The sequence below is a fragment of the Ursus arctos genome, unplaced genomic scaffold, assembly GCF_023065955.2.
Source record: "Ursus arctos isolate Adak ecotype North America unplaced genomic scaffold, UrsArc2.0 scaffold_18, whole genome shotgun sequence".
Classification (NCBI taxonomy): Eukaryota; Metazoa; Chordata; class Mammalia; order Carnivora; family Ursidae; genus Ursus; species Ursus arctos.
Genome location: NW_026622852.1, coordinates 30,598,225 through 30,612,067, shown reverse-complemented (window position 1 = coordinate 30,612,067; position 13,843 = coordinate 30,598,225). Strand labels below are relative to the sequence as shown.

Here is a 13,843-nt window from a genome sequence, read left to right as displayed (position 1 = left end):
CATGAGAAACTATGGAGTCCAGAAGGCAAGGACACATTTTTGAAGTGTTGGGGGTAAGGGTGGGGATGAACTGTCAACCAAGAACTCTATACCCAGTGCTTGCCTAGGGCTGGGGAGGTGGGGAGGTATTAAAAGGGTCGTAGCTAGGGGCTCCTGGGTGGTGCAGTCGTTAAGCGTCTACCTTCCACTCAGGGCGTGATCTCGGAGTCCTGGGATCGAGCCCCACATCAGGCTCCTCCACTGGGAGCCTGCTTCTTCCTCTCCCACTCCCCCTGCTTGTGTTCTCTCTCTCGCTGGCTGTCTCTCTCTGTCAAATAAATAAATAAAATCTTAAAAAAAAAAGGGGGGTCATAGCTAAAGGGGATAGGGTTTCTTCAGGGGGGTAACTGTTCTAAAATTAATTGTGGTGATGTTTCTACAACTCTGTGAATATATGAAACCCACTGAACTGTACTTTAAATTGGTGAATTGTATGGTATGGATGTAAGGTGATTCTCAATAAAGGTGTTACAAATAGCCCCACCACATATAATTTAAAATGGAATACTAAAAACATTCAAGAAATTCAGAGGAAGACAGGAAAGACCCCCCCCCCCAAAAAAGGGAATGAAAAACAGAGGGAACAGTAAACATACAATAAACTGGAAATCTTAAATCTTAACATTAATAATTACATTAAAGGTAAATGATAAAAAACACACCTATAAAAAAGAGATGGATAAAAGAAAGAAGATCCAACTATATGCTATTTATGAGAAACTCACCCTAAAATATAATAAGTAGGCTAAAAGTAAAAGAATGAGCACAGATATGCTATTTAAACACTAATTAAAGGAAAGCTGATTAATATCAGATATTAATATCTTATAAAATAGACTTCAGAGCAAAGACAATTACCACGGACAAACAGAAACATTATATAATGATAAAGGGATCAATTCATCAAGAATACATATCCTAAATGTGTATGTACTAAATCACGGAGCTTAAAAATACATGTGGCAAAAACTGACAGAACTGGATGAAAGAAATATTTGAAAAATTTACAATTATAATTGGTAACTTCAATACCCCTCTCTCAATAATTGCTTGAACTGCTAAAATGAAAAGCAGCAAGGATAGAAAAGAATGGAATACCACTATAAAGCAGCAGAATATAACTGATATTTATTGATCATGTCACTCAACAACAGCCAGATATATAATCTTTTAAAACACCGATGGGACCATTTTCCAAAATAGACCATATACTGGTCATAAAACAAACATTAACAGATTTAAAGAATGAAGTTATACAAAGTGTATTCTCTGACAATAATGTAATTAAACTAGAAATCAATAACAGAAAGATAATGGGAAATCACTGAATATGTAGGAATTAAACACCACATAGATAATCCATGAGTTACAGAAAAAATCTCAAGGGAAATTAAAAAAACATAATCAAATGAATGAAAATAATAGTAGTGTTGTAAGGTTCCTACTCTACACAGGAGGGACCCTGGAAGGAAATATACAGCATTGAGCATTTGTATTACAGAAGAACAATAACTTCAAATCAATGATCTATACTTCTACCTTAGGACACTAAAAAAAGACGACCAAATGTAATTCAAAACAAGCAGAGGAAGTACATAATAAAGATAAGAGCAGAGATCAATGAAATTAAAATTAGAAAAACACTAGAGAAAAATCAATGAAGCTAAAAGTTGGTTCTTAGAAAATATCAATGAAATTGATAAATCTCTGATCAGAGTGATCGTTAAAAACAGAGCAGACAGAAACTTCCAATATCAGAAATGAAAGCAGCGACAACACTACGGAGCCTGAAGTCATTAAATGGAAAAGATGGAAATATTATAAATGATTTTATGAACATAAATTCAAATTTAAGTTAAATACCAGAAAAATAAAAAGAGAGAAAGAGACACATAGATGAATAGGATAGAATTGAGAGTATTAAAATAGACCTACAAAAGTATATGATCAACTAATTTTTGACAAAGGTGCAAAGGCAAACCAATGGATATTCTTAAACAAATGGAACTGAAAAAACTGGAATTCATAACCAAAACCAAAAAATGAACAAATCAGAAACTCTCAACCTATACTTTTCACCATATACAAAAATGATCTCAAAATCAGTCATAATCTTAAACATAACACCTCTATAACTTTATAAAACTTTCAGAAGCAAACTGAAGTGACAAACTCTGTGACCTTGGGTTAGACAAAGATTTCTTAGACGTGATACCAAAGAACAATCCATTTTAAAAATCGATAAATTGGATTGCACCCATATTAAAAATTCTGTTTGAAAGAACTGTTAAGAAAATAAAAAGACAAGCCACGAATTGGGAGAAAGTATTTGCAAAACACGTATCTGATAAGGTCTTTTATTTAGAATAAATCTACAAAACTAAAAGGCAACCCACAGAATGGGAGAAGATATTTGCAAATGATATATCTGATAAAGGATTAGTATCTAAAACATACAAAGAACTTATAAAACTCAACACCCCCAAAAAAGAATTCTTACAAATGAGTAATAAAAAGACAGATAATAAAATTAAAAGATGGGCAAAATTTTTGAATAAACATTTCACCGAGTAAGCATATATAGAGATGCCCAACATCATTAATACAGAGGGAAATGCAAACTCAAACCGTAATATGATTCCATTACGTATCTATTGGAATGGCTAAAACAATACGAAAACTGAAAACAAACCTGACAATAGCAAATGCTGGTGAGGATATAGAACAACTAGAACTCTCAGACATCACTGGTAGTAATTCAAAATGGCACAGCCACTACAGAAAACTGTGTTTCTTATTAAGTAAAATATAGACATTCTAAATGGCGTAATAATGTCTTTCTTAGGTGTTTACTCAGAAGAAACAAAAGCATAAAAACTTATATTCACATAAAACTTGTATTTGGATGTTTATGGTAGCCTCATTCATGATTGCTAAAAACCGGAAATATCTCCATTGTCCTAGTGGAGAATGACAAAAGAACTGTAGTGGAATACTGCTCAGTAATAAAAAGGAACCAACTACTGATCTACTTAACAAGGAAACATCTCAAATGCATTTATGCTAAGTGAAAGAACTCTGTTTGGGATACATATGGTATTCATTTATAGCACATTCTGGAAAAGGTAAAACTACAGGGAGAGAAAACAGACCAGTGGTTACCAGGGGCTGGAATGTGGGAAGGGACTGATTATCAAGGGACACAGGGAAATTCTGGGGTGTGGTGGAACTTGCCTATATCTTGATAGTGGTGATTACATCACTATATATTTGTTAAAATTAAATAACTGTACACTACCAAGGATTGGTTTACTGTATTTACTGTATTATACTTCAATTTAAGTTTACTTATAAACAACAAAAGATACCTCCTGCCATGCTCTTTAAGTGAAAAAAATTTGCTACTTTCATCACAGACAATGATCAGGTATTCATATATAAGTTGAGGGTAATATACACGTTGAAAATGAGGGAAGCCAGTTACTTTTAAGGTGCTTTGGCATAAACTCTGCTAATGCAGGAGGAAAACTGATCAAATGAAATATTTTTAAAGGGAAATATAAATGCTAGGGGAAGAACAAGAAGGTGTTGCCCTTCTGTCTGGGTTGTGTTGTGCCTGAAATTAAGCTACTGTGTTAGCGCTAAATATTTCAATATATATTTAAATCTTGGATGTAATAGGACCCAGAAGTACCTTATAGTTTCTTAGATAACTCGCTTTGCCGATCCGTGTTCCCACGTATTCTGGTAACAAATCAAGAAAGGTCATTGCTCTTGAAATCTGAAAGAGCCTTACAACTTGTGTGTAACTCCTGGAGGAGGCAGGTGTTCTTTTTCAGAGTCTCCTTGTGAAGATGGAGGCAAGTTCTGCATTTGATTCAATGTATCTGTTAACAGAAGTCCCCCCCCCCCCCCCCCCGTGCACAAGTCTTCTAAGCCGTAACACAGTGCTATAGCTATTATTCCCTCCACAGGGGAAAATTCCCTCTAATGTCTAATCCAGAAGACTCTAGAGAGTCTACCACTGCATTTATAGATAAGGACTCATTTAAGCCCAAACTCACTAACAAAACTAAAACATATTATAGGTAGAGCACATTCCTTTTATCATGTGAGCCTTCTGGAGTCAAAATGATACTTGTGGGGAATATGCAGTAATAAGGTCAGTCTCTCGTTGTCTTTCACGATGAAAGCGCACTCTCTACTGGCACTTTGTCTGCCAGTGTTGAGCAAAGACAGTAGGACCTAGGATTAGCAAGATGATGGTGATTCATATTTAATTTCTCATTGAAAACTTTAGTGATGGAGAAGATTTAGAAACTGTGGTCACAAGAAAAATGTGGAGAAATGGAGGCAATCGTCACATACTGGGATAATCCTAACTGATTAGGCTTCTTAGGGTCAAAGGGAAGTCGGCACCATGGAGTTAACAGAAACTGTACCTCCTAGGATACAGAACTTGAGGCCAGTTGCTATGATTGCTATGCTTTCCCCAAGTCTCCTGCACGGGGAAACTTCTAGCCTGCTCTTCAATCCCCAAAACACTTGTTTTTGGGTGGCGAGTGTTACACTTCCCAGCAGAGAAGATTTAATTGGATTATGTCACCACCATCCAATATGTTAGGCTTGTCAATACGGCAGAATTTGTGTATTTGAGGAACCTGAAAGCACGTCTCCCCTATTTATGATGAGAAAGGCGGCATTCAGCCTCATTTGGGTCCTGTTTTGAGTTGCTTTAGGGAGACAGTGGCTTTATGGCTAGTTTCTGAGTCATGAAAGTCCTATCAGGTTCTGAGCTTCTTGGCTAAAAGAGAGTAACTGAGAGAGGCCCGTGTCTTTACCTACATCCCCTACCCCCTTCCTTAGTTCCCTCAATTATAGCATTTAGCCAATACCTGTCCGGTCTGCACAACAGCTGATTTTGACGTTCAAGTGAAATGATTTCCTGTTTGGAAGCGTTTGGTAACTGCAACACGTTGTGCAAATGTAGGGCTTGGGATGTAAACTGATTCTCACTGGACGGCAGTGCACTTGAATCTGAATTCCTGTCAGGCGCAGCGAATATAGAAAGCAGCTGGCCAGTGTGCTGTGCTGTTTTAATTACTCTGGCAACTGTGGAGAGAGCCTCTAATCCATGCCCAATTGGTGCTCGCTTTACAGGGGCTGCCGTTCCGCTTGTGCTCAGCCTGAACACGGCTCGGAAAGCTGAGCTGGAACCATGACGGGAAAGCCACGGCCCCGAGGCGGGCAGTTATTTCAAGGCTGGCTGAAGCAGAAGGGTCTGTGTGGCTAATGGACTAGTATGTGCAGAAACCAGAGCTCCAACTTAGCCGTCAGAAGACAGGACTGACACTTCCGGTGATAGCGCCCACCGCGAGCTGATCTAGCCTTGCTACTAACCTCTTCCTTGCTTGTTCTCAAACGTTACCTGTGTGTGGCATCAAAGATGCATTTCGTCTGCTTTCACCCACTTCTGAACGTCACACCTTTTGTACTGTCACGATCTTGGGAAGGCATTTGTGGTCATTTAAAAAAGATTTGCTTATTGATATAAAGACAATGTGGGAACAATGGAAAGAGCATAGGATTCAAAATCAAATAAACTAGCTCGAGTCTCAGCTGTGCGGTTATTGCAACTGAATTTCTTAACTTCTGAGTCTCAGTGTCCTGACATATAAAATGAGAATTATAATAATAAGGGACATATTACATTTTGAGGTCACTTGAGATTTTACAAAATTTTTTTGCATTTTATCTCACTATAGTTGTTGTTGGCATCTTAAAATAGCATTTACACTCACTGACTTTTTTTAAGATTTATTTATTTATTTTAGAGAGAGAGAGGGCACGAGCGGGGGGGGGGGGGGCAGAGGGAGAGGAGAGAGAGAATCCATAAGCAGACTCCCTGGCTGAGCGTGGAGTCGAACTCAGGGCTCAATCCAGGACCCTGAAATCATGACATGAGCTGAAATCAAGAGCAGCGCTTAATGGACTGAGCCACCCAGGCGCCCCTATACTCACTGCTATTTCGAAATTATCATAGCTGTTAGATCTTCCATTAGACCTTGCTATTTAATGTGTTAACAAAATATGATTGTAGGTATACTGCTATATCATAATTTTAGAATAGTTTGACATCTGTATTTCAATATAGCTGTTTTTCTTTGAATTCCTATATATCATAATTAAGCTCTTAGAAATATATTTTTGAGAAGGGGTCCATAAGCTTTATCAGATTGCCAAAAAGACCTGTAGCACAAAAAAAGGTTAAGAAGAATCCAGCTTAGATAACCATTAAGTTCATCAGTCAAGGTTTAGACCTAATCAGTTCTTTCTCTCCTATGTTTCTTATGTACATATGAATGTGCATGTGCACGCAGAAATACCTCCATATATAGAGGATCCATAGTTCTGTGGTTAAAGGCATGAGTTTTGGAATCAGACTTCCAGTCTTCAATCTAAGTTCTGCTACTTATTAGACAAATTACAATCTCTCTAAACCTTAGTCTCTTCACCTACGAAATGAGGGTAACAACAGTACCCAAAACTCTTTGTAGCGTTTTGCTGTTTAATGAGTTAATGAGTTGCAAAGCACCTACATGGTACCTGGCACATATAACATAACTTTATGAAATGCTGGCTAATTTCATTACTATTATTAGTATGGATGTATATACACGTAAGTCCATAAACACATATGCATAGGGGTGCCTAGGTGGCTCAGCTGATTAAGCGTCTGACTCTCGATTTCAGCTCAGGTCATGATCTCAGGGTGGTGAGATTGAGCCCTGTATTGGGCTCCATGCTCAGCACAGAGTCTGCTTCTACCTCTCCCTCCCCCTCTGCTCCTTCCCCAGCACAGGCACGCGTCTGCACACGCTCTCTCTCTTTCAAATAAGTAAATAAATACAAATCTTTAAAAAAAAAAAAACTACATATGTAGTTATATACATATGTATATAAGCATTTATAAAATATTTAGTGACCCTAACATTTAAGGTCATTGAGGTAAAGGAAGACATAACCTGAAATAATGTCACTGCTCTACCACTTACAAGACTCCTTGCCCTACCTAACTACTGTGTTGGGAGATGTCACAAACAAAGAGAGAAAACAACTTAGAGATTTACACTTGTTTAGGACGTTGACAGGGCATCAAAAGTTGTGGAAGAATCAGAATAGTGCTGCCTTGTCACTTTACCACTTCAAACAACCCAAACACTATTAGCAGGGATGATAGTATCAGTCGTTACACAATATGCATGTCTACAAATTCTTCTGTTTAGTCTTCACAAAGAAAATAGTATTATTCTTCATTGCATGTAGTGATTTACCATTTTGAGACATTTCTGAACCTATGTAAGACTTGATCATTTCACTGTAAGTCCAACCTGACAATAACAGTAATAAGGTCTTATTTATATTGTCTACTATGTGTCAGGTGTGATGCTTTTTTCAGATATACTTGGCATATATCATTATATTAGTTGCAGGTGTACAACATAATAATTTGATATCTGTATACATTGTGAAATGATCACCACAGTAAGTCTAGTTAACATCCATCACCATAGAGTAACAATTTTTTTCTCGTGATGAGAACTTCTAAAGATCTGCTTTCTTAGAAACTTTCAAATAAACAATGCTGTATTATTAACTACAGTCACCCTTCATGTTTTATAGTCATTATCCCGTTGAACTCTCACACAAGCAAAGTATTATAGTCTATAGTTTTCAGATGAGGAATTGAGGCTCAGAAAGATTAACTGGTTTACCCGAGGTAATACTGCTAATAAGTGACAAAGCCAGAACTTGAAACTTGGGTTTATCTGACTCTAAAACCCATACTCTTTATACTACATTGTATAGTATTAAAATGAATCTAGTAAATTCTATTGTCAACTATATTGCTGGTATTCAACCAAATTATTTGAGTTAAGAGAAAAAGCTACATATCTACAAATGATAGCCATGGTATATAAGGAATTTACTATGTATGTTTATGCTTTCACGGCCCAAGACTGAGCCCTAAATCATCTGAATCGAGGCTGTAATATTATGTTAAAACATTAATTCATTGTATTAGGTTAAACACTAAAAATTGTGACTAAAATGATGTCTCATTCAGGGAAAGCCTCTTCAGTCCTCCTCCAGAACAATGGGCAGCATAGAAAGTGTTCGATTTAATTAGTTGTGTATGTAGAAAGAGATGCTCATCTGTTTCCATGGAGTCGAACACATCACTGACATACTTCTCCATGGAAACAGAGAAGGGAAAACAGAAAATGCGAAAGTGAATGAATTCAGTGAGCAGTTGGTGAGCAAAGATTCAGAAAAAAATAATTCATCTGTAGTACTATGTTACTAGTTTAGGAAAGAGAAATAGCACATATTTAGAGACCATCAAAATGCACTACATAAAAGAAGATATAAGATACACTGAAATTTAAGATGACACAGTTGTTATTTTGGTAGGGATATACAAATATTGGGAAATGCCAAGAGCACAGGTACGACTATCTTTGCACAGATGCCACAAAGGCAGAATTCTGAAAAGATGAGCAGTGTTACAGCTCAAAGGAGGTAATGAGACAAGATGATAGGACACAGAGGGAACACATTTATAAAGTAAATGTATCGGCTCTGTACTGGTTTCACATAATTTTGTTCTGCTTTGTTTTTAAGGATTTTTTTCCTTTGGGGATTTAAAATTGTAGGAACACTTCAAGTTTTCTTACGTAACACATTAGTTAATTTGTATGACTGAGCCTGTATAGCCACTTTTAATTGATAACACACTGCACGTTTTATTTCCTTTGAAGGTTATTTTTCATTAAAATCATAAAGAGTTCATTTCATAAGACATTTTTTTTCTTGTGGTATTCTGACTTAAAAAAAAATTTTTCCAATGGAATTTAGTGCGAACATGCCTCTCTCCAGTCAATTTAATTTAATTCGATTCAACTCGATTCACAATTAATCCTGGCCCTCAAGATGATTATAGGCTTCTTGCGAGGAAAGCTACTTAAAAGAATGATTATAACATTTATTGACTCCTTCAACAAATACATCTCATGTCCATACTATGTGCCGAGTACAATACTGGACTTTGTAGATAGAGTGATGAATTAAACAGACCCCGTTTTATTCTCACAGAGGCTACTAGCTTATAGGAAAGAGATGTTACAATAGTCATACATATAAATATGTAAGTTCAATGAAGAAACACTGCAAAGCTCCAAGAGAGAACACAACAAACAGATTTCACTGAGCCTGGATGATGAGGGCAGGCCTGTTTGAGGAAGTGACCTAGAAGCTGAGGTCTGAAGGATGAGGACAGTATTTCAGGCAAAAGCCCTGAGACAGAAAAGGGCTTGGTGGGTTTGAGAAAATGAAAGAAAGCCAGTTTTTCTTGGAACCGAGTGGACAAAGGTGAAGTTGGAGAGGGAAATAGGTAGAGGTGCACTTTTAAATTTTATTCCAAGTATAATGGGAAGCAATTAAAGAAGTTTGAGCAGGGAAATGACAAAACTGTATATGGAACTTTCAGTTCAAGTAACCATGCAACACAACAAAAAAAACTTCAAAAAGGCAAAACTAGACTATTGCAATTGAGGTCTATACCTACGTGGTAAAACTACAGTGTAATTATTACTGTAAAAATCAAGATAGCAAATTACTCCAAGGGGGAATGAAGAATGCATTAAGGGGATTCTGGGGGAACAATGTTCTTCTGTCTCTTGACCTAGTGGTGGTTACATGGATGTTCGCTTTATATTAATGTGTTAAACTTAGTAAATTGTATGTATTTCTCTATATGTACACTTCACAATAAGTATTTTTTTTTAAATTTATTTATTTTATCTATAGAGAGAGCATGCATGCATGCATGCGTGCACAAGCCAGGGGGTGGGGTGGGGGGGCAGAGGGAGAGGGAGAGAGAATTTCAAGCCACTCCTCTTTGAGCACAGAACCTGTCAAGGGGCTCGATCTCATGACCCTGAGATCATGACCAGAGCCAAAATCAAGAGTTGGATGCTTAACCAACTGAGCCACCCAGGTGCCCCTTGTTTTGTTTTCTTTTAATAAAAGACCGGATTGAGGTTAAAAAAAAAAAGAAGTTTCGTTTTGGTGTCAGAGAGTGATAATTGCCCCCCATATCCATTCTCTGATTTTTCTTTCTAAGAATTGAGCACCCTGAATTTTAGCTGGGCATGATGCCATCAAAGGAGAGACATGTTAGCCTCCTTTGTCCGAGGTGTGGCTCTGTGTCTAAGTCCAGTCCACCTCCTCGATGACAAACGGCTTTTCTGAACTCTCCCTGCTCCTGCCAGCTGGGCTATGACCACAACAGAAGTATCTGCTTTTGCCCCACCGATGGAAGCCACATGTTGACAATGGCAGAGACAAGTCCTAGCAGCACCCCTGGATGATTTTGTGACGTGGAGATTTCTATCCACCAGAGACTGCCCACTTATATTTGCACTATGATGAGAATAAAACGTACTTCTACCTTTCTTAAGTCACTGCCAGAGCAGTTCAGCCTGTGACTGATACAGTTATGATGGGAAGTGGAGAGATATGACAACACCTAGAGTGGGATGAAGGAATACGGAAGGGATTTTTAAATAATAGAGACAACAGAGCATGTTCAAATATTGATGGGAAGGATATGAAATCGAAGAAAAGGTTGAAAGGGTAATAATTAGAAGTTTTTTTAAAAAATGGAAGCAAGGTCCCCGAGAAGGTAGGAAAGGATGGAATACAAAGCATGCGCGGAAGACGTTTGACAAAAAGAGATATTTGCTCTGTTTTGGCAGAAAGAGAGAAGATGGGTGCAGATGTAGGTTGGTTTGTAGATATCATGCTGAAAGGTGAGGAAGTTCCTACTTAAAGTCTTCATTTTCTGTGGGGAACATCAAAGCGTTAAATGAGAATGGAGGGAGGGAAGATTGGCGGTCAGAGGTATCAGTAGAGCGAGAAGGTATGAAATACTCATTATGGAGAAATGTGGTGTGGTGAACAGGAGGTGTTGAGTATCTATTCGAGGTAGGTAACCACAGTAGGGGACTACCAGTCTTTGTGACCAGTTAAATTCTTCAGGGGTCGGCAGAGGTATAGCGATTAGGTCCATCCACAGTTGGGATTGCAACAGCCAGGTTCAACAGAAGGTGAGGAGAAAAGATAACTTTTCTATGGTAAGAATTTTAACAGCAGACCACGGAATTAGGGCTGAATGGCAGGGAAAGTAAAGACAGAAGGAGATAGATGGTTGACACTGCAGAAGATAATGGATTGCAAGTCTCAGTGACTTGAAAAAAATTTTTTTTAAAGATTTCATTTATTTATTTGAGAGAGAGAGACAGAGACATCGACAGAGATAGCGAGAGAGCATGAGCGGGGAGGAGAAGCAGGCTCCCCCCTCAGCAGGGTTCGATCCCAGGACCCTGAGATAATGACCTGAGCAAAAGACAGTCACTTAACCAACTGAGTCACCCAGGTGCCCCTTGAAAAACTATTGTTCTTATTAGTAGTTGAACTGGAAGTAACAGAGTTTTAATTGAATGGTGGAATGTTTGAATGAGTGACTCAGAGATTACTGGAAGATATCCAATTCCAAGGAATAACTGTGAAAGCAGGTAGCTGACTTGAAGCTGAGGTATCAGGAGATAATGTCTCTGATAGAGAAGAGAAAGCTTCATAGAGTATGTAGTAAAAGAATTTTGTTTTTAAAGATAAGTAAGAGTGTAGCAGAGAAGAGGATAAGGAGGTGGGAGGTAGAAAAGAGGAGAGGGGACAGATATATAGAGAAAAGAAAAAATTCATGACATTTTGGGGAATGGAAAGAATAGTCAGAGGTTACGGTGCATGGATAGAAGTTTTTGGAGAAACTGGAAATGTAGGACAAAAATGAATTCTGATGGAACCAGTATGGAAATTCAAGTAGTACGGACTTTATTTTAAAGCCCCAAGTTGTCAATCATGTCACTAGCCACCAGTATGTAAAAAGATTAAAAACAATACACATTTTTATTTCTTTTCTTGAAATAAAGACTAATGACTTCTGAATAGGTGGAAATGTGGGGTTTTTTTACAGTATCTGAAAAATTCTTACCCATTTTTGTCCTTGAATACTGTCTCTCCTACTCAGTTTGTTCTCTCCTTCTAGAACTTTAATATTGGGCCTCTCTCTCTAGCTCAATGCTAGGGAGAATATCGAGTCAATTCGAATCAACTGAATCAATGATAGGGAGAACACCGAATCAACTTTAAATCATTACAGTTTAAGTTATTTGTAAGCTTTAGTACCTTGGGTATATACTAAATGTAAAAGATCATTATTATTCACTATCTCATTCCAGACCTCTATTACTATAAAGATGAATTAATTCTCTTAGCACCTTAGAGTACATATCCAGATTCAGTGTCAAGCACACAGATATTTCTCAAGTACTTTTCACCTAATCCTAATCCATATTCTTATGGATTCTTAAATTTCAGGACTTAATTACTTTCTTGTTCAAGTTCTGCAATGAAATATAAATAACGATACGTTGCCATTAAAATGTGTGAGTACATTGCAATTAAAACTAAGATTAACACACTCCCTTAGGACAGAGTTATTTTTTAAAGTTTCTCTATTCACGGGGACCACTTACCTATGATGAGCCTGTGAAGAGCACCCTTATCTCCATTAATAGCAGCAGCATGAACTTGGGATGCTAATGAGGAGCCAGGAAAGAACAAGTTCTCTGACCTGTTCATAGTCTTCTCAACAACTGGAGCACCCTGAAACAATGATTTAAACCATGACTATATGCAGAAAACATTTCTGAGGGATGCCTGGGTGGCTCAGTCAGCTAAGCGTCTGCCTTTGGCTCAGGTCATGATCCCAGGGTCCTGGGATCGAGCCTGACGTTGGGCTCCCTGCTCAGTGGGGAGCCTGCTTCTCCTTCTCCCTCTGCTGCTCCCCTTGCTTGTGCTCTCTCACTCTCTCTCTCTAAAATAAATAAATAAAATCTTAAAAAAAAAAAGTATATGGATTCTAGGATTCAAAAAGTCTGCACTCCTGGTCCCACCTAGAATCGTCATAATGAGGCAAATTAGATGACCCTTCATACAAGTTGCTCATCTGTAAAATGAGAGGGTTAGAGGCTTCCAAGACACTTATCAGGGATTATCTTTTTTTTAAAGATTCCATTTATTTATTTGACAGAGAGAGAGAGACAGTGAGAGAGGGAATACGAGCAGGGGGAGTGAGAGAGGGAGAAGCAGGCCTCCTGCTGAGCAGGGACCTCCCCCCCCCAACACAGGGCTCCATCCCAGAACCCTGGGGTCACAACCTGAGCCGAAGGCAGACGCCCAATGACTGAGCCACTCAGGCGCCCCAATATCAGGGGTTATCTGAGGAAAAAAAGAAGGCTCAGTATTTAACCTTAGGCACAGGGCTCAAAAGCCACAGTGACTTCTTTTTTAAAAAATATATTTAATTAATTAATTTATTTATTTATTAGAAAGAGAATGAGAGCAGAGCAGGGGGAGCAGCAGAGAGAGAGAGGGAGAAGCAGATTCGCCACTGATTAGGGAGCCTGATGTGGAGCTCAATCCCAGGGCCTGAAGATCATGACCTGAGCTGAAGACAGACTCTTAACTGATTGAGCCACCCAGGCGCCCCAAGCCACAATGCCTTCTGATTTGATTCCACATAATTCTAAACATCAGAACTGATATTGGTAATAAAGATGATGAATAAGCTACAAAATGGCTATGATGTGAACTTAGTTGTCAGGTCAGAATCAACTCA

General features: G+C 38.2%; 1 protein-coding gene across 2 annotated transcripts in view; it reads right to left on the bottom strand.

Annotated features, from left to right (window-relative positions):
- INVS (inversin) overlaps window positions 1-13,843 on the bottom strand; it is a 148,473-nt gene that overhangs the window by 132,165 nt on the left and 2,465 nt on the right. For both annotated transcript variants that reach the window (XM_026506130.4, XM_057313622.1), the window contains exon 2: window positions 12,699-12,828. In XM_026506130.4, the coding sequence (XP_026361915.2) occupies window positions 12,699-12,804 (106 nt within the window). In that variant the 5' untranslated portion in view covers window positions 12,805-12,828. The remainder of the gene's footprint in view (window positions 1-12,698; window positions 12,829-13,843) is intronic.